Source organism: Gadus morhua, chromosome 1 (genome assembly GCF_902167405.1).
Source record: "Gadus morhua chromosome 1, gadMor3.0, whole genome shotgun sequence".
In the NCBI taxonomy this organism is placed as follows: Eukaryota; Metazoa; Chordata; class Actinopteri; order Gadiformes; family Gadidae; genus Gadus; species Gadus morhua.
The window spans coordinates 18,591,710-18,611,478 of record NC_044048.1 but is presented as its reverse complement, the minus strand read 5'-3'; the positions used below and the strand labels follow the sequence as shown (position 1 = coordinate 18,611,478).

The window sequence follows — 19,769 nt, the reverse complement described above, 5'->3', positions numbered from 1 at the left end:
CATAGTTAGTGATGTACTTTTATCTCCTAACTGGTGTAGTGCCTGTTCATCTTAATGTAACACAAACTTCATTTATCAAATATGCATAAAGATGATAATGATCAGTGATAATATTATTAGTGAAAACCTGAATCAAATTTGTTGTTATGGTTGTGGATATTGCGATATTGGTTTAAGAGGAGAAAACAGGTTTGTTGAAAAATGCAATGGTGTCCGTGTGCTTCTTTCATGTCCTTAGAAATATTCCCAGAGGATAAAATCTGATTTGCATTGTATCATATATTATATGCCTGTGATTGATTACTCATGAGAACTGAGAAATGCTTTATTGTTTTAGACAATGACCAAATATAAAGCCAAAAGAATTGTGCAAGGCACGGCTATCTACTAAATACCTACCTTCTTTGGAATTAGAGCTTGAAAATATAGTGAGTCACATCTCCCTCCCCTCTACACAAGGTAACACAAGGTAAAGGGGGGAGAAAAAACAACAGAAAAACCAAGTGCCATTCATCAGGGAGTAGTACAACACAGTAAAAAGAATAACAACCCATTATTCTGATTGAAAAAATCATAACAAAACAGGCAGGAGTGCATATCTTTCTAGTAGGCAGTCTTTAAAATCGAAAAATAAGAAAGAGTTATTTTCCTTTGTCCTTTCCTGTTTTCCTTTTCTGAGGCTCCGCTGGACATTATCATACAGGGTTCACAAACTGGTACACCAGCCTCCGGGAAACCTCTGGCTTGCGGATAATGCCCTTCTTGTAGTACTGGCGTATGGATCGACTCAGCTTGTCATAGTTCATAGCTGGCCGGTTCTTCCTGATGCCCCATAACCTGGCCACGTGAGCTGAGTCCTCTATCTTAAATATCCCTGTGGGGCAAGGAAGCAATACGGGTTCAACTTGTGTGTATAGAGCCTGGGCCTTTTCTATAGATGGTTCTTATTTTGTAAATATAGTATAGATATTATATTCTAGGGTTAAACTTTAAAAATGTTCACAGTAAAATTACAGTAAAGTACTTGCAGCAGTTTTGCCAGTAAGGTACTAGATTACTGTTCGAATTTCGCTGTCAATTTACATCAAAGTGTTACAGTGTTTGGTTAGAGCTAGGGTTAGAATTATTATTTATAATTCCTTCATATTAAATCCCCATCAGTTGACCAACGTCTCCTCTACAGCCACTGACCTTTCTCCTTGTTGATCCAGCGGATGCAGAAGCTGTAGTTGTTGGGCTTGAGGAGCAGCTCCCTGAGGAACTGCCACAGGTGGATAGGCTGGCTGGGGTAGTGAGAGACCACTTCTGACCACGCGTTATCACCACCTGCAATTAATGGCGCCCAGATAAGGGACATGATGGAAAATCATTTTTACGCCCAGCAAGTACAACTTTCATCATTGTTTGAATGCATGTGGTTTTTATTATCGCACACTTTTATCAGTTCAATTTTGCAATTCATCACGGATATAATACAAAGCCTAGCTGTTAGACTTTGCCCCAGGAAAAGCTTTCTTTCTACTTACTGGATTTGCCTTCTCTCCCTTCCTTCATACCAGCAGCTACAGAGAGTAGGGACAGAGTAAGTGATCAAGTGCCAAACCATCACATTTAAATACTGACGTTGTGAATTATAACAATCATATTTGTTTCAATGCCATTTAAAGGTTGAAGAGCTATTATTTGTGGTTAATTTGTTGGAAATGTCATAGCCCTCTGCAAGCCATTAATAATTGAAATACACTGTGTTTCTATATGACTGGGCCTGCCTCTGTATGAGCCAAATAAAAAAGGTTAATCAATCAGGGCCTCTCTTTGCTGATTGGTTTGGGGGAACCAACTTGCCATTCAATCACAGGTGAAAGACCAACGCATTGAGAAAAGTTGGGATCCAAGGGAGGGGATGTTATTTTGATCGTCTCAAAATCTTGCTCCCCTCTACTCTTGCTCTTCACGACTCTCCATACTCACTCTTACCCATAGCAGCTTTAAGTCTCCCAATTCTAACTCGGCTTAACAAGATGCGACTAAAGCCGCAAATTAGCATCCTACCTGATTTCCAGATGTCCAGGTGAGCGTACAGCATGTCCCCACACTGCATCGAGCGCTGCCTGAAGTCCTCCTCGCTCATGGAGCACAGGTCCTTCCCCGTCAGCTCCTGGAACATCTTACACGACTGGGGCAGTCTGTAGAGGTGCTCCGTCCACAGCAGCCACTTTTGCACGTGTACGCAGCTCCAGTCCAGGGGATCTTCACACACAGACAACACAGAGGTTAATGGAGGTGATCCTCCCTCACAGTTAGAACCTCTTATGTGGCAAAGCAGGTTTTGCGAAAAAAATATTAGATATTCGTGAGTTACCTAATTTAGCCTTCAACTTCTATGTAAAATATAATTAAAAGGAGTTGCTTGTTTGATTTGTGGCTTCTTCAGGCAGTCGACCACTAACTGCTCTTGACAAGCACGGTTGAGTTGAATTGAATGAAACAGCGGTATGCTAATACAGTTTAATAACACTTAAATCCTTCTCCCCTCCAGCTCTATTCCATTCATCACTACTTTCATATACAAATGATACACATAGTCATATTGGAAACCGCGACAACCCTCCTCACCTGCTTCAATGTTGAGCAGCTTGCAGGCCGTGGCGATGTCCTTCAGCACCTCTCCCACCACCATCGTCTGCACCTGCTCCAGGGAGCCCTCCTCTGCCTGGCCGTCCAGCAGTGAGGGAGAGCTGCTGCTGGGACTGCTGTGGACCACCTCCCCCAGTGCCTCTGCGGGGCTCAGGCTGTGGGGTGCGGCCTTCTGAAGACAGGGCTCGTCTTCGGCGTCCATCGCCTCACTGCATGACTGGAAGATGTCCGGCCAGCCCAGCTCCGGTAGTCCCAGTAGACTGCGAGACGGTTTGACGTCCCCCGGGTCGTGCCAGGTCCCCTCGGGGTCGGGGGGTGTGTGGGGGTGTGGGGTTACGTTGGGGAATTGCGGGGTGTTCCCGATCTGCTCACACACTGTGCTCCTCATGCTTGGGTGTCTGTGGCACTGGCGGAGAAGAGGAAGAAGAAGAAGAAGAAAAAGAAGAAGAAGAAGAAGAAGAAGAAGAAGAAGAAGAAGAAGAAGAAGAAGAAGAAGAAGAGAAAGATGAGGGCAGTGTTTGCAAGGTGCATGCAGTGAGTCACGGTGCATTGACAGCTGAGCTTGTTGATTTCAATAGCAGCCTTGTATCTGTGGAGCCTGACACTGGTTCGATTGTCTCTGGCACCATCAATGTATAGATTTAGGTAAAGAGCAGTAGGTAAATAAACTTTACATTTGAATAACGGTGCTTGTTCAGTGGGAATGTACTTGGAAGTGAATAGGTCAATTTAATGTCACTAATATAATTGCATACGGCTTGTTTGCCTGAACTTTGCATTAAATACGCATGTACTTAAGATCGAGTAAGTACATACAATACACGTTGATAATCCTACCAAATATTGCTGATACAATTCAAATTCAAGGGATTACTGTATGTCTAACTGATTGTCCCAAGAAAGTGCAGCCACAATTGGCTTTGACACTATGACTTGATATGAACCAGAATCTCAAGGAAAGGGTGGGGAGCTGTCTCGTTCTTGGTGCGGAGTGAGTAGACTGCTCACTGAGCGATACCGTACCGCCGTGGTGAACTGGTCAACAAAGCTGCATGTTCACATGCAGCAATTACAATGAAACACCCAAACAATGATGAAGCACTTTCCGCCAACGACAGCAAAACAAATGGCAAGCCTAGAAGAATGATGTGTGCACAATATATTTGGCAGTATCAGTACCAGCAAATGTGTTTTTGTATTTTGTTTTGTTCCAACTAGTTTTGTTGTAACCTTTTCTGTTCATCCCTCCTCTCCCATCGCTGTACTGTTTTGTTGGTTTCTCTGTCGTTTGTGTCTGGGAGACTTAATTGGTTAATTGGTGAATTGCTGCAGATGGTTAGGGCAGATAGCTAGGGCAGCTAGCAGCCCTATAGTTCAATGCCAATGACAACAGATCAGCCTGTACAAAGTCATCTATTTGCCTTGATTTAGTTTTGGGTGTGTTGTTTTGCCAAATTATTAAACGTATTATCCTTTCAATTTCCTTTTCGGGTGTATTTCAGTTATTGCAAGCTGATTTGAAAGTGAACAATTAGATGTTATTTGAGAATACTGTTACCCCTGGTCGTCACAAGCATCATAACATTCAATCCTGGACTGAAATAAACTGAAGAAAACTAAGTGACATATATCAAACCTGAAAACCTTCGCATAAAAAGTTTTTAATTGAGGCTGTGCAATCTATTTATAACCTTTTCCGTTTTTTGGAAATGCCTCCCAGATTTACGGTTAGGTGTATTTAAATATATTTAGATTATCAAGAGATCAATTCTCTACAAAACCAACCATGTCTATTATATTTTTTTCATACTTCAAATAGTACATCTAAAAAATAAAAGCTATTAAAACTCCCTTTCAACTTTTCATCTATATTTCCTGGAGGCAGGAACTGTTGAAACTCTGAAAACCTGCTCTTCTGGCTGTCTTTCACCTTAAGCTAACTGCCATGCTGGAGGATGACAAGGTGTGTGTGTGTGTGTGTGTGTGTGTGTGTGTGTGTGTGTGTGTGTGTGTGTGTGTGTGTGTGTGTGTGTGTGTGTGTGTGTGTGTGTGTGTGTGTGTGTGTGTGTGTGTGTGTGTGTGTGTGTGTGTGTGTGTGTGTGTGTGTGTGTGTGTGTGTGTGTGTGTGTGAGAGAGAGCAAGGGAGCGAGAGAGTGATAGCGTGTTAATCTCTTGCATGCTTTGTTTAAAATGTGTACACATAGAAAATGAGTCATTTTTAGTTTTTTTCCAAACTGATATGGGATTCTAAAATTGTTGGCTAATTGTTGCTCACTGCATTCCTCTTTTCACTGGACAAAAGCAGACATTGATATCACACCTTTTAATTTAATCTTTATTATACACGCCTATTTCGGGTGTGTGTGTGTGTGTGTGTCTGTGTGTGTGTGTGTGTGTGTGTGTGTGTGTGTGTGTGTGTGTGTGTGTGTGTGTGTGTGTGTTTTTGTGTGTGTACTTCCGCACATGCGTGTGTGTTTATGTGTGTGCATGCATTTTAAAGTTATGACAAATATGAAGGAAGCAAGGTATCGAAAAAAAAAAATCTTCATTCTGATGCATATCATAAGGAAACAACTGTTCTTTTCATGAACTCTGCTAATGTTTTGGCATTTGTGTGGGGATTTTCGTGTTACCATAAAATGTTACCATAATTAAATATATTTTTTATGTTATTAAAAAATGCAACACAGATATAGGTGCGACTACAATTTTTTTTAGCAAATCACATAATCAGGAGAATACAAGACAATGACAGAAAAAATATTGACAGAAAAATAAAGTAAAAAGGCCATGTAAGCTCACCTTTTTGAGTAGTCAGGGTCAGAGGATGTGCAGTGTGTTCTCCAACACCACGACCAACAGGTCCGCCTCAGGGAGGGAGTTCCTCACGAGCAGTCCTCTGTCCTCCACCAGAGGAGACGGGTGGTTGAGAATAGGCCCAGACTTGTGAATGTCAGGCCTGGCAGGGTATCACCCTGTGCAGAAGAGGTGGTCAAAAAAAACTGGAAGCACAGCCCTTCATCATCATCCTGCTCTTGCATTTGAAGCTCTCGCTCCAGTTTCACTCATTCACTCTGTCTCTCTCTGAGAGAAAGTGAGAGAAACTCTTTTGGGCTCACAAAAGAGTCACACCGACGTATCAATGCTGAACAAAAGGGTGTGTCCTATTTAGTAGGTTTTTAAATGGCTACTTTATGCTGGCCTGGGGCCATGTATGAACTGAGAACTCCTACTGAAGGTTCCTACTGAAGTTTCCTCGGTACTCAAAGGAGATTTCATACTCGGATGCTGGGGTGTTTGCTTCCTTTGGCTGTGCTTGTAGGACCATTAAAATGGAATAATTCACATCTTTGATGGCTTCTTTTCTGACACTGTTAATAATACCTGAGAGAAACAAGGTGTCAGCGGCTGTATAGCAAGGAATAGTAGTGGATGATGTTGGTGTAAGTGTGAAAAGATCTGATGTGTTCACAACAAACGGCCCGGATTTATTAGCTCACTGAAAACCGATGATTAGATGGATAATAACATACATTTAATGTAATTTCTACAGACAGAAATCTTATATTTGAATCTGGTGAGTTTCAAATTGGATGCAAATCTTTGATAACCTCCACCTGTCATTAAATGGACCTTTCCACTGTAGACATATATGATCTTTAAATCCACTTGCTATTGAGGGCTATATTGCTCTTTTTAGGTCAATAGTTGCCATTATAATTGGTCTCATTATATTTTCTAAACCTGTTCTCAATCTAAATAGTGGAAAATACTTCCACTTCCAACAATTAAACAGAGTGGACACACAAGGGTATTTATAGCTGCATTAGCAGACTTCAGGGCCAATCTGAACAGCGTCACAAATTGTGCTCCTTGTAGAGACATATATTGAAAGTAGAAGGAAGGGAGGAGTCGGTGGGATAAAAGGAGTGCAATGTTTGGTTAGCCTAAAGAGCTCTGTTTACCCACGAGTGTTGAAATGTTGCTGAGCAGTTTGTAGCCTGCATGCAAATTATGAAAGCAATAAATATACTTAACAGAAATCAACAAATAGAATGAAATCTATTGTTGAGTAAAATGTAATTTAATGTAATGTAAATGTAATGTACATTTATTTGTAAAGCAGTTGACCAAAGTGCTATAAAAAAACAAGAAAAACAATAGTAATAATAATAACAGTAATAAAAATGCTAATGTAGGTTAGAAGTTGCCACATTGCAATGAATCAATCAGGATCAAATAACCAAAAGATGAGATAAAGATGAGGTAAAATAAAGGTTAAATTAAAGGCAATAGAGTAGAGATAGGTTTTAACCTGTTTGTCAAAAGTAAGATTAGTATCCAGTATTACAACCAAGCTTCTTATATGGGACTTGATAAATAACTTGCTGATAATTACATGCTAACTGAAGAAAACAACAATAAGACTTGTAGTCATCCCTTATGTAGGCTGATACTTAATTCATTTTTTAATTTTATGTCATTGAATCTTTCATGCTCATTTGGGGCACATTACCCCTGACCCAGATTAAAATAGTGTCAAGACCTTATACATGTGTCGATTTTAGTGTTATACTGTCTTAATGTTCCAGAGACTAGACCTAGGCCTACCTGATTATTGGGCCCATCTTCAATTTCAATTTTGTGAAACTCGAGAATCTAACCACTGAATCGTAAGACAATGCTCCACACTGGTGTATCAGAGCTAACAGCAGTCTATTTCACAATTTGAAGGAGATATGATCAATTGGAAGCAAATAAAAAAATGAAGCTAGGACAGACATTTGTGTAGATGCGTTTCTGTTTTGCACTTGACTGGTGTATATGTGTATTTTTTTAAATAATATCTAAATGAGAAGATATTCTAAAATCGGGGCACATAGGCCTTTAGGGATTATTGGATGAGCTACATTGGTGAAACCGTGATGGGCTCTTCATATAGCACTTGACATTTTTGGTCATATTCTGCATATGCCTATATATTTAAACAGAAACTGTGCATCTTGGGAAAATGATGCATGACTCCAATTTAAATGACAATAGAAAACCTCTGGCTTGTGACCTCTTTGTTACAAGCCAAACAATTGGATTTGTAGGAGGAAACATATCACATCAGACACAATCATTTTAGTTATAATTTAATTTTACAAACTGTCATCCAACACACAAGGAGAGAAAAAAAAGCACATATCATCTGTGTGGCCAGTTTCAGTCCAACACATGCCAACTGATTCTTACACTATCTGACCAATGAAGACCAATGAACCCCATCTCCTTTTAAGATGTAGAATTTAGCATTGTCCTTACAATCCCATGTTTTATGAATATGGTTCACCCTTACATCCAGGAACTATACATTTATTCTGTGCACAGCAACCATAAGCACTCCTAACGACGAGGCGTCTGTGGTATTGAAGATTTAAGATCACTTTTCTCCTGGGGCAAAATTAGCCTGCAACCAAATGAAATTAGGCTCTCTAGGAAAGAGGGTTTATTTCAATTGTCAATCAATACTTATTTAGCGGCTGCATGAAGCCCTCAGGATCCATGTGTAGGCCTACTGGAACAACAACATGCCACAATGGGGCCTATTTGGCAAAAGGGGCCCCCACATAACTCAGTGCATAGATCTGACGGTTAGTGCAATTAAAGCACAAGAATAATAAGCGATGTAGTCTAGAAGAGAATGCTAACTGTGTTTCCAAACCTACAATTTATGGAACACCCTAGGAAAGACTTACTGAGGGACAAAATTAGAGTAAGAAAAAAAGGAAATTGAAGGCAATTTATCAATATACTTTGGATCGTTGATGTTTACAAACAATTCAGCCTATTTTACATTCACTGAATACATTCCGCTTCAATTGAAAGAAATATTTAAAGCTGCCATTTCCCAAGATTATGTGGTTTAACAGAATGCATGTGAATGTGATGAAGGTGGAGAGTCACCCGTGACAAACTCTTTATATTCTGGTTGATGCATTAAGGTATTCAATACTAACCTATTCAGGCTCAGTTAAAATATGTTAGATTGGGCAAAAGAATGCTCATCAAAGCTTTTGTCTCAGTTTCAGTTTAGGCAAAGCTGCTTCACATTTATTGCCTGAAAACGGGCTAAAAATGTCACCCCAGACACATTCAAATGATTTTGTTATAGTTGCTTTTTGAACATAGATGAAAACATTACATTGTTTGGGTGTTGAGGAAATCCCTTGTTTTGGAGAATTCAGTTGGACTAAAACGTTGATATCTTGCTCTCCCTAGTGGAGCGTCTTAAAATTGCATTTCATCACGTTAAAAGGTTATAAGAAAAGAATAGAGCAATGAAATTATTTAAAAAAGGTACATTCTATAGAAATAACCCGTACTAAGCAAATTGTCTAGATCATAAAAAAAAAAAAAGGTGTACACAAGAATTGATATACAAAGTAAACAGTAAAACGGATGGTATCGTCGACAAAATGAGGCCATGAAAGCTCACAGATTTTGTTTGGCTAAATCATCTCAGAATTACAGCCAGCAGGTTTTACGTCAGAGCAGAAACCAAAGAATCAGTTGGCAAATTTAAATGGCTTTTCCTCCAATGCCTCTTTCATGTTGCGCGCACACACACACACACACACACACACACACACACACACACACACACACACACACACACACACACACACACACACACACACACACACACACACACACACACACAAAAGTTTTTTCTGCACTCTGATCACAACAAAAAAATAAAAAGATTTCAAAACAGCATCTCTCACCAAGACTCTCAATAGCACTCTTGTTTTAACTTAGCATTCACTCATGCATACAGTGGATATGAGGGTGTTGGTTGAGCTGTATGTCAGGAGCGGTGACCTCTGGATCCTCACAGCGTAGCTGAAGTGGGACGCTGGGGCTACACTGGCTGAAGTGGAGACTTTGCATAAAGTGTTTGTTGTGAAGCTCCAGGCTCCCCACCGGCTACAGATAAAGCCTTGGTGAGTTCGACTTCAGAGGTGTAGTGGCTCTCGACCGGGGGATTTAGTGCCCAAACGGATAGGGTCCCTGTATGCCCTGCAGAGAGAAACACAGCAAGTTCACCTAAAAGAGTCTCACTCATCTAGACACACTAACAGACTTTAGTATTTTGAAGTGTGAAATCTTGCTTCTTCTCATCCCTGAATATACAGAAGGAGCATCTTTTTCGTCTGACAGTGCTGTGGTTGATGCATCATTCCATGCATGGTGACAAGCTATGACAGGGGTGACCTACCTGGTTGTAAGTCACTACTGATAGATTGCTTTGGAGACTGTTGGCTGCTATATTCACTGAATTGTGCGACAGTCCATTTTGATCTTGCTGCAGAGGATTGGGAGTGGCCTCCCAGGGCTCCCCCGTGTCCTTCAGACTACTGTCGTCGTGGAGACCGCTGTCGGTGCTGCCGGGGTATCTGGTTTTCTGCGGCGAGGCGAAGGGGTTGTAGTCCCCCTCCAGGCTGCGGTTTGGGTGCGTGTTGAACTCCGTTTGGAAAGAGGACAGCTGCTGCGTGACGCCCAGCAGGCCCCCGACCTCCACACTCAAGATGACCCATATTACATCTGGAGAGAGAGACAACCGGCGTGTTGGGATGTGCAAAGGGATAACAGCCACACATGCAGGTGCATAGAAAGATCTGAAACATTTGTTTACCATGGGGATTTTATGGATCTTACCCCCAAAGAAGAGTCCGGTAGCCGTACACATCCTCCACTGGCCCTGGTACATCGCAGGAGCCACAGGGCTGTGCATCTGCACGCTAACGTCAAACATTTCCTGGGGTTCTAGAGACCGCACCATTACCATGTTGACGTGGCCAAACTGATCCCCTCCCACGTACTTGAGGCAGACTCCAGGAGGCCATGACTCTGCACCTGTAGAAGCATAAGAAGAAAAATATTGTTCCTTCAAGTAAAGTGCAAGATGGTTGGCCGGTATTACAGCAAACCCCTCTGGAACCGGAGCCATTATTACCATTGACCTACCTGTGTTTTGTACTCTCCATGTCTTTGTGAATGGTGTATCTGGTGGAACAGACTCCCCTTCACCAATGGTCACATCTTCTACCAAGGACATACATGGCGCGTTTATGTTGGGGCTCTCAAAGTCGTAGTATGCCCCTATGGCTGCTTGTAGATTCCTGAAAGGGAAGGGACCAATTTGTTTATTAAAATGTGCAACAATTAAGAGTAAGTGAAAACAATATGATTTCAAAACAATGCATTTGGTTTTCATTGGGGTGCTCATATTTGTGGGATAATATGTATAGTTCCAATCTTATAAATAAATGTAAAGTTTTTACAATCGTGCATCAGAGATCCTCTATAGAATTTATGTTAAGGATTACGTTTAAGGTCGTTGACGATACGTAATATCTTCTTTTCGCAATGGCTGGACTGGGCCCAGGCCATAAAGCAGCGGCTGAAGGCCCTTCCGCGACCAGCCACATCACGTGATTACTGGTACTACCAGTTTCTCTTTCGCTACAGAAAACGAGTACTACTGTTCGATCACTCGACGTGGTTACGTGTGTACGTTAACAGCAACATATTGTCCGTGTTTTCACATGATGAGATGCACATATCAGCCCCAAACGAGGCTACCTGGTTAACTGTGTGGTTACGTCATACGGTACGGTAGCTGTTAGCGTCCGTTTTTAAAGACGAGACCAGTCAGTAAAACAAGCTAAGGTTGGACAACGTGAACTATTGAACGCCTTGCCACAGTCACTATCCAAATTTTTGAGAGCAGCTAGAACAATGACAACCATCGGTGTCGTCTTAAATGGCCTCAAATAAAAGATACCATCGAAAACACACTACCCAGGACGAGTCCACCGTCGCTACCTGCTAACAGAGTATCGTGTCAACGCTGTCATTCAGCGTGGATTTAAGCACCCTGACAACGCTTTAAAGTGTAACATCGGAGGACTGGGTCTTTCAATTTCTTGGGTTCAACAGTGAAACTGGGGCGAGGAGTTTCTCGGCGGCTCGCTGTGTTTCAGCGTCCAGCCAACACACCCGGGAAGGCCCAGGAAGTCCCCGGACTCACCAGTTGGTCATGTCCAAGAAGAAGGCGCATCCCGCGGGGTTGAGTTGAAACCCGAGCAGTCTCTGAAACTCCGAGATCAGAGTGTCTTTATCTGAGGTACCCATGCAACTAAATTTTTGCATTAGGTCCTGATCTAGGTCCAAATCCATGTCCTCCATCGTGGATTTCCCAGGACAGAGACGGGGCTATTATCTAATTTAGTCCGAGGCCTCGACTTGTCATAACAAACTCAACAACACTGGAAATGCGCATGCTCCAGGATGAAGCGGTACTAAAGGCGCATGCGCCAGGATGAGAGTTCTACCCCAAAGTGAAAATACGCCCTCTGCTGATCTAGATTTTTTCAATTATTTATCATTAATTTATACGACTATATAAAATGATATAAAAGGGATGATGAATGTGTGTAGCCCCTAATGGTAAGATGGAGCATGTCAGGGTTAGATGGAACCAACACTATCAATGTTTATGCGGAATGCAATACATTATATAAAAAGATTAAACCAAACACCTAGAAGAACATAACACCAGTGCTTGTTGAAGATTTGTATTTAAATTAAAAATCATAAAAGCTCAACCCCTCCGCAGTGTTTTCGGTTCATCGTTAATACTAATAGTTATTAGTAAGTAGCAAAAATAACAGTACGAATTATTTGAGTTAGTTTAATTGGACTATACGACCTGTGCTTCCTGTAGTGCCCAGCAGGGGGCGCCACGCCACCTGCCGTGCGGCGGTGGCGGTGGGCTTGCCTCACGTCAAACTATTAAGGATGGGAGTGGACCGCCCGGACCATGGCGGTAGGCGGCGGGTCGACGCTGACGTTAACTGGGCAGCGAGCAGCGGTGCCAGCCAGTGGCTACCAAGATGCGACGTGTAACGTTGTGTACAATTTTCCAGATGCCCCTAAGTTAGTGAAATTTGTCGTTTCGTGTATTTAGTCGCAAGCCCTGCAGCGGGGTCTGAACAAAAACACAAAGAAATGGCTGGGATTTTCAAGAAGCAGATTTTGAAACATTTGTCCAGGTAAGTGTCTTCTCTGGATCTGCATTAGCTAGCTAGCGTTGATTTTGCTGCTATATCGCCAAAAAATGCAAACACTCAACAGACGATGTCCTTATTGTAGCTGTTCAGTGTCTAGCCTGCATTTTTCAATCGCAAGATGGCGAGTTAACAACCTCATATATTATATGATGCTAAAAATAATACACAGAGGACTGGGCAGTTAGACAGGGGTCAGCATGTTGTCAACAGAGTCAACATTTAGTGTGGCACTTTTATATAAGCAACAATTTTACGCTTCTGTTCGACGATGGACCAAAATGTGGCAGTGAATTCCCCCGTTTATGTATTTATGAACCTAGAAATCAGACATGAAGACCGAGACACACTCAATGCTTAAGAATCTTTACCGACAATGTTGAAGGGATTGCAGAATAAAGTTGGCTATTTACAATAACTGTAGCCCTGAAACATGTACAATTAAACACCAGTGCCATTTTGACAGATATTTAAAAAGTTTCGTGCATTTTCATTTAGCATACTGGTTTATTAATCCTGTATTGTAATATTTCGGCCATTCTTTGCAAAACGTTTGAAGGGGTTATAGGACATTCTTGGATTGGACCAGTTGGACTACATCTACAGTATAATATGAAAAGTGCACTAACTGGATCTCGGGCGATGGATGAATAGCTGCATTCTAAACACAATCCAAAAATAGCACATTCATCCTTAGCGTTATCTCAAGTGTGGCGATTATTTGCCTCAGGGTTGGGTAGACTGAATTTCATTCACTCTCATTCAAGAGGAAATCAACAAAACACACTTAGAAAGTACAGTGCAAAGTAGTGTTCATCAAATATGGGAGTAAATAACATCTGCCTGCCATGTTTACATATGGGACCACCTACTACAGAACAGACATTTCAGTGGTATTGCCAATATCCTAATAAATCATAATAATCCTAATAACAGTAAACATATAACTTTTTACCTTTCATCAAGGGATGGTCTCTCTGCTCTACTGTCCCTTCCATTATTGGATCTGCTCCTTGGCAACAGCCCACCTTTGACCTGGTTTTGTAATGTAATTCTGTGTAATTCTCTGTGTAACACCTAATATTACTTATTCAGCCAAGAAAAAGTTCTTTTTTCCATGTTCACCCAAGCATGCAGTCCACTCCTGCCATCAGGAAACAATTTCTTTGTGGTGGTTGACCCCATGACCCGCTGCTGTACGGCTCATTTCTAATGTATCATATTACGTCATGCATGCTACATGCACGGTACCCACAGCCAGAAATCCACCCGAACGCTGACATGCTTCAGTGTTAAACACTCTAGTTAGATATTGCTTCTCTTGTTAGGCCTAATTCGAATGCAGGCTTGGGATCATGACTACTGTTGTGCAAGAGTCTGTAATTTACTGCCACTGATACGCCATGGAATTTTCTTATTCCTTAAGCAATGCTAATCTTAAATTAAGTCTCATCTGGGTTTATTTCACAGCCTTTAATAGTGTCGCAACAAAGCGTTAGCAAACCAGCCATACTATTTGCTAAATTGCTGAATGGGAGTTATATTGGAAGCTCTATGGTGACTGGCCCAGAAATATAAAATAACATGGGTTCTAATTTACATTATTGTTCTAGCAATCAGAGCACTGATAGGTCTAAGCATGGGCTTTTTGTGTGGTTGTGTTGTTGTTGGTCTAAAATTGTTGGTGGTAATCTTTATTTTCAGTTGCTCTCACTCCCTCAGAGCTGAACAATGTTGCACGGCCACATTTGGCTGCGTGAGATGTATGCAAATGTCTACCTGCTACTTAACCTGGATTTACCAATACCAGTAAAAGTTCACAGACAATTAAAAACAGATGGTTAAAGATCCTTTAAAAATATGAATATTTACTACAGTAATAATACTATTACTAATTATTTACGACAGTAAATATCAGTCAAAGTTTACAACTTAGCCCTGCTTGCATTGGTGCGTTTATTTTGTAATTTATTTCACATTGGGTTTATTTTAAATCACCTGTCTGATGACATGACGTCTATTGAATTGATACAATCATAAATAGAAGGTCTTAGGCTTATTCTTGCTGACCAGTATTTGAAAACAAAATATGACACCAGATACTGATGGGAATCTGGTCCAGAGGCTGCTGCCAGCGTACTAGAATGACTCATTTGGCTGCAGTACCGGGTTATTCTTGCCCACAACTGTGAGCACTGGGCAGAAAGACTCAGATCTTGCAACGATTCATAACCTCAGTTAAATATAGACATAAACTACTTCATGTCCTCAGCGTAATTGAATAATCTAGTTAGCTATAGTTAAACTTCAATATTATTTCTTCCTCCTTAATTCTAGTTTATAATGAAGCAGTTTTAATCAGATATCGAGGCGAAGACCTCTCTATAAACATACCTACAGTCAGCCTGCTATTCTGCTCTATTAATCTCCTCCCACCGGCTGTTTCCCATCCCAGGTTCACCAAGAACCTGTCCCCGGACAAGATCAACCTGAGCACTCTGAAGGGGGAGGGCCAGCTGTCCAACCTGGAGCTGGATGAAGAGGTCCTGCAGAACATGCTTGACCTGCCCACCTGGCTTGCCGTCACACGGGTCTACTGCAACAAGGCTGCCATCAGGGTATGTCCGCTGCTAGTCAAACTGGATCTCAGGATTAGCTGGATGGGGTGAGGCTCACCCCCTCCCTCTTCAGTACAGAGCTGAACGAATCACAACGAGTGGTTAGGATGTAACTGGTACTGCTGTGGTACAGCGCTGCGGTAGTTGAGTGTTATGTTCAGATAGGAGAACATGTGGTGTCCATGTTGCTGTTGTGAATGTGAGCAGAGCTTACAACAAGCCTATACTTCTGAGGATATCAAGACACAACCTACCACGTGGACGTATAAAGAGCAACATTAAATCTGGATGGACTGGTTATCATAGGTGGGCTATAATCGGGACAGCTTGATTTTTTTGTTGATCCCTTTAATATTTTATCTTAGTATACTAATGTTCAAAATATTTGGCCTCATTATTATTATTCACAATAATCGGTAGCAGTGAAGGGGCTCACAATGTTAAACCTCCAGATAACGCTATAAGGTGTCATGGTGGTTGTGGTTGGCACTTAGGGGATGTCAGTTGTGGGTGAACTTGGGTACTTGCTGTGCTGAACACTCGCTGGTGAACGCAGTGACAGAATGCTGAAGCCGGTGTTTGTGTTTGACTCTGTTGTCCTTAACTCCCTGGTCTTTTTTTAGATACAATGGACAAAGTTGAAGACAAGCCCCATCTGCCTGGTAGGAATGCTGACCTATTGTCTTTATCTTGTCTTCTATGGATCTTTATTAATTTCTGAAATGTTCAATCTCTTTTCTCGTGTCTCTGTTACAATGTCTTGACGTTTCCCCGTCAACAGCTTATTTGACTGTGTGTTGTATAAAAAGCAGGTGACAATGGACTGTTTCATTGCGGGTTCTTGAATTGCTGGTCTGTTTCATGTCACTCATGTCATCAGTTCCTGGACAAAGTGGAGGTAGAGATGAGGACATGTGAAGAGCCCCGCCCCCCAAACGGCCCCTCCCCTATCGCCATTACAGCCGGCCAGAGGTATATGAAGTGTGACTTCTAAATAAGATTTGTAATTGTATACGGCTTGTACATCGCAGCGTCCAATCGCAAAGACTGCTGCCATCTTTGGAGCATAGGAGTATGAGGATATTAATTATTAGCTTGGTTGTAGTAATGTTTTGTTTTGGTCATTGGGAAATGATTTGTCATTATTGGGAAAACTTTGTTTTTTGTGTTTGAAAATGCCGCAGATTTTCTCATGCAGAACTGTCTTCCTTAGCCTAGGTTAGGGTATATGAACCGTTGGTCTAGAATTGAACAGTAATACAACTCTCAATATTGCGGAGGCTCGCCAACAAAAATCCAACAACGCATTCTGATGCTCCAGCCCTATCACTGACCCCTTGACCTGTCATTGTTCCCCCCCCGTCCAACCACCCAGCGAGTACGGCTTCGCTGAGAAGGTGGTGGAGGGTATGTCGGTGGTCATCAACTCCATCACCATCAAGGTGCACGCCCGGGCCTTCCACGCCTCCTTCGAGCTGTGGCAGCTGCAGGGCAACAGCCTCAACCCCAAGTGGCAGAAGAGCGACCTGCGCTACACCCGCATCACCGACCCAAAGAGGGGAGAGGTAGGCCAACCGTCCCCCATCGCAGGCTATATTGCAGCTGACAGACCAGCGGTCACAAGCCCCCCCGGGGCTCTGCCGCAGAGACCACCAGACTCAGTGAAGTGATTGCATTAGGGCCGACTGTTTCTTGTTTGTCATAATCAGCAGACTCGACCCGACTGTTTTCTGACATCGGTCTTCCCTGAACAAGCCCTAGTAATCCACTTTAACGGCAATGCGTTGAATTGCATTGCTGCCCCCCTTTGCCGCGGGTTAAGATGTTAGTGCGCCTGTTGTGATCTGGCAAACGAGTCACGGGGTGCAGCAGGTGACCCCGCCTCTGTGCCCCAGGTGCTGACCTTCAAGGAGATCAACTGGCAGAGCCTCAGGATCGAGATGGACGCCATAGAGAGCGAGGACCAGGATCTGGGCACCACGCCGCTACGCCTCATCACCAACCAAGGACGCATCCGCATCGCCCTCAAGCGCAGGGTGAGGCCTGCTCTGTGATAACCCACGATATTCTCCTACTAAACCCCCCCACCATGAGAGGGCTGTTTTCAAATGCTAGAAGGATTCTACATTTGCTGCATTTGTGTTGCTTACTTTGTAGTCAGTACACATGCTCAAGTCAGGTTTTTGCCTTTTTAATAATTCATGCTGTCATTCAATTATTGAACTGATTAATTCCCAACCTGTTCATCGTGAAGAGGGGGGTCGATGCCTGCCTCTGATTTGGCATCTCGGCAGTGTTTACCAGAACCTCAGTTGTGCTACTGGTTCCCAACCTTTGACTTTAGGTGTACCACTAAATTGTCTCAAGACCTTCAGCAGACCTTAAATGCATGTTTATCTGGTTTATCAACCATAAACTTGTCATACAACTCAGTGGCACAACCTGACCTGCATTAGACATGGCCGTTCCCGTGAACACAATCTGAATCAGCCATCTGACGAAAGGCCCTCTGCTCTCTCTGTGTGGCCGTATGGGTGCAGGCGAAGGACTGCCACGTGCTGGCCTCCAAGCTGCTGTTCATCCTGGACGACCTGCTGTGGGTGCTGACCGACTCCCAGCTCAAGGCCATCATCCACTATGCCAAGTCCCTCAGCGAGGCCATGGAGAAGTCGGCCCAGCAGAGGAAGAGCATGACGGCCGAGTCCCTCCAGGTCCTCCTCCCCCTCTGCTCCGCCCGGCCTCCCCTCTCCCGTGTCTCGTGGTTCTTCATGTTACCTGTCTGTCATGGCGTCTTGTCATCTATTTTTCTTGTCTCATGAGTCCATTTACTAAAAAATAATATTCATGAAAAAGGTTACATTGCAACTTTATATAAATAAGACTGATTGATAATATGATTATTGTAATGTAAAGTCCCATTTTTAATGATCTATATTTCTTTGTTGTTGGATTTTCAGTGTATTTCCAGACCTATAATAATGGTTGTGTCTGTTCTGCAGACTGCCCCACCTTCCCCTGGCATACACACCCTGTGGACCGACTCCCCGCCTGCGGCCGGCGGCACCCCCAACAACACGAGTCAGTACTTTGATCAGTACGACGTCAAGGAGTCCTCCTACCACACCTTCATCTCCCGCTTGGACCTGCACATCTGCAACGACAGCTCCACCATGGACCCAGGTACCCTCGATCGTTGAACAAAATAGGTACTGTAGATATGATGCATTTCGCTTTAATTGATTCATTTGCATTTTTTACTTTCCTACGGTTTGTGAAATGCCTGACGCGTAAATTCGTGATATTATAAATAGTTCGATACTCCAGACTTTGCCTTATAGAAAAGCGCTGTTTCCTCTTTGGGTGGGTCCCTCATACCTCGCCTCCGGTGTCCCGTGGTCATGAAGTTGAAGAGCATACTGACAGGCTCTTCATTGTCACAAAAAGATTTGATGCCTGTCTTTCTCTTAATTATGGTCAGCGTTAACGGTGTTTCAATGGCATGGATTCCTATGTTGACGACGAGCATATGAGACGTATAAACATGTTTAAATCTCTTTTTAGGGGCGCCATAGTGCTCCCCTTTCCCAGAACGTGAGCTAAAACCAGCCACTTGCAATCACATTAACAGCGTTAGATGTTCCATAATGATGTAGATTCCTCATTCCTCGAACAGGGGGTATACTTCAGCTGTAGTGAAGTGGAAGTGATCACAGATGCAGTGACATATTACTATTATTGTGCTCATATTCTCCCCATTTATACAGTAGAAAAAAACTGGTTTATTAAGATGCTGCAAACCATGGACCATATATTTTGTACTTTTTAGTATTTTTTTTGGAGGAAAGTAGAAAGAAATTGAGATTTCAATCGATAATTGTCCTCTAGTTTGAAAAAAAAGATTTTACTTTTAGGCCAGCCTTATTTGAGAGTTGTGAAGAGAGAGAGCTACATCCAAGTGCTGCATTTCAAAATCGATTCCCCGAACCAATCAGGGAGGAAATGCCCTGATTGGTCAGAAAGGAGCCGTGCATGATGTAAAATCTATATGGGCTCACACAGAGGCAGGCACAGTTAAATGGAAACTGGATATAATAGCACATTTTACTCACTTATAGCTGACAGATGACTACGCCATTTACTCAAATAATGGCTCTCAAATAGGACCATCAGCCCCTTTTTTAAATATACTTTTTGTTATCACCTCTTTATCATTAAAACTCTGATCGTGTGTGTCGGTTTGATTCAGCAGTAGGCCCTAGGTTAGTCTAAGGGACCTTTTAAAGCCACATCCATCCATTCATCCTCCCTTTGTCTATTCTCTTTGCCTGCCTGTCCTCGTCATGTGAGCTGTGGTTTAAGAATAAATTAGGTTAAGATATTCAGCATAGGACACTAG

The 19,769-nt window shown here is 42.5% G+C and overlaps 3 protein-coding genes across 3 annotated transcripts in view; 1 reads left to right on the top strand and 2 right to left on the bottom strand.

Annotated features, from left to right (window-relative positions):
- Positions 1 to 303: 303 nt before the first annotated feature.
- LOC115547571 (SAM pointed domain-containing Ets transcription factor-like) lies at positions 304 to 5,767 on the bottom strand. The gene is made up of 6 exons (XM_030361896.1): positions 5,440 to 5,767; positions 2,617 to 3,043; positions 2,053 to 2,250; positions 1,527 to 1,562; positions 1,192 to 1,326; positions 304 to 874 (listed from the first exon to the last, which is right to left on the bottom strand). The coding sequence occupies exons 2-6, from the start codon at positions 3,023 to 3,025 to the stop codon at positions 696 to 698; spliced, it is 957 nt and encodes a 318-aa protein (XP_030217756.1). The 5' UTR covers positions 3,026 to 3,043; positions 5,440 to 5,767; the 3' UTR covers positions 304 to 695.
- Positions 5,768 to 7,759: 1,992 nt separating this feature from the next.
- On the bottom strand, positions 7,760 to 11,992 carry ilrun (inflammation and lipid regulator with UBA-like and NBR1-like domains). The gene is made up of 5 exons (XM_030362150.1): positions 11,717 to 11,992; positions 10,651 to 10,805; positions 10,342 to 10,539; positions 9,902 to 10,227; positions 7,760 to 9,702 (listed from the first exon to the last, which is right to left on the bottom strand). The coding sequence occupies exons 1-5, from the start codon at positions 11,872 to 11,874 to the stop codon at positions 9,670 to 9,672; spliced, it is 870 nt and encodes a 289-aa protein (XP_030218010.1). The 5' UTR covers positions 11,875 to 11,992; the 3' UTR covers positions 7,760 to 9,669.
- A 484-nt stretch (positions 11,993 to 12,476) lies between these two features.
- Positions 12,477 to 19,769, top strand: part of bltp3a (bridge-like lipid transfer protein family member 3A) — a 20,581-nt gene continuing 13,288 nt past the window's right edge. The window contains exons 1-8 of the mRNA XM_030362035.1: positions 12,477 to 12,740; positions 15,211 to 15,373; positions 15,997 to 16,035; positions 16,254 to 16,345; positions 16,749 to 16,938; positions 17,269 to 17,409; positions 17,914 to 18,084; positions 18,373 to 18,553. Of these exons, the coding sequence (XP_030217895.1) occupies positions 12,697 to 12,740; positions 15,211 to 15,373; positions 15,997 to 16,035; positions 16,254 to 16,345; positions 16,749 to 16,938; positions 17,269 to 17,409; positions 17,914 to 18,084; positions 18,373 to 18,553 (1,021 nt within the window). The 5' untranslated portion in view covers positions 12,477 to 12,696. The remainder of the gene's footprint in view (positions 12,741 to 15,210; positions 15,374 to 15,996; positions 16,036 to 16,253; positions 16,346 to 16,748; positions 16,939 to 17,268; positions 17,410 to 17,913; positions 18,085 to 18,372; positions 18,554 to 19,769) is intronic.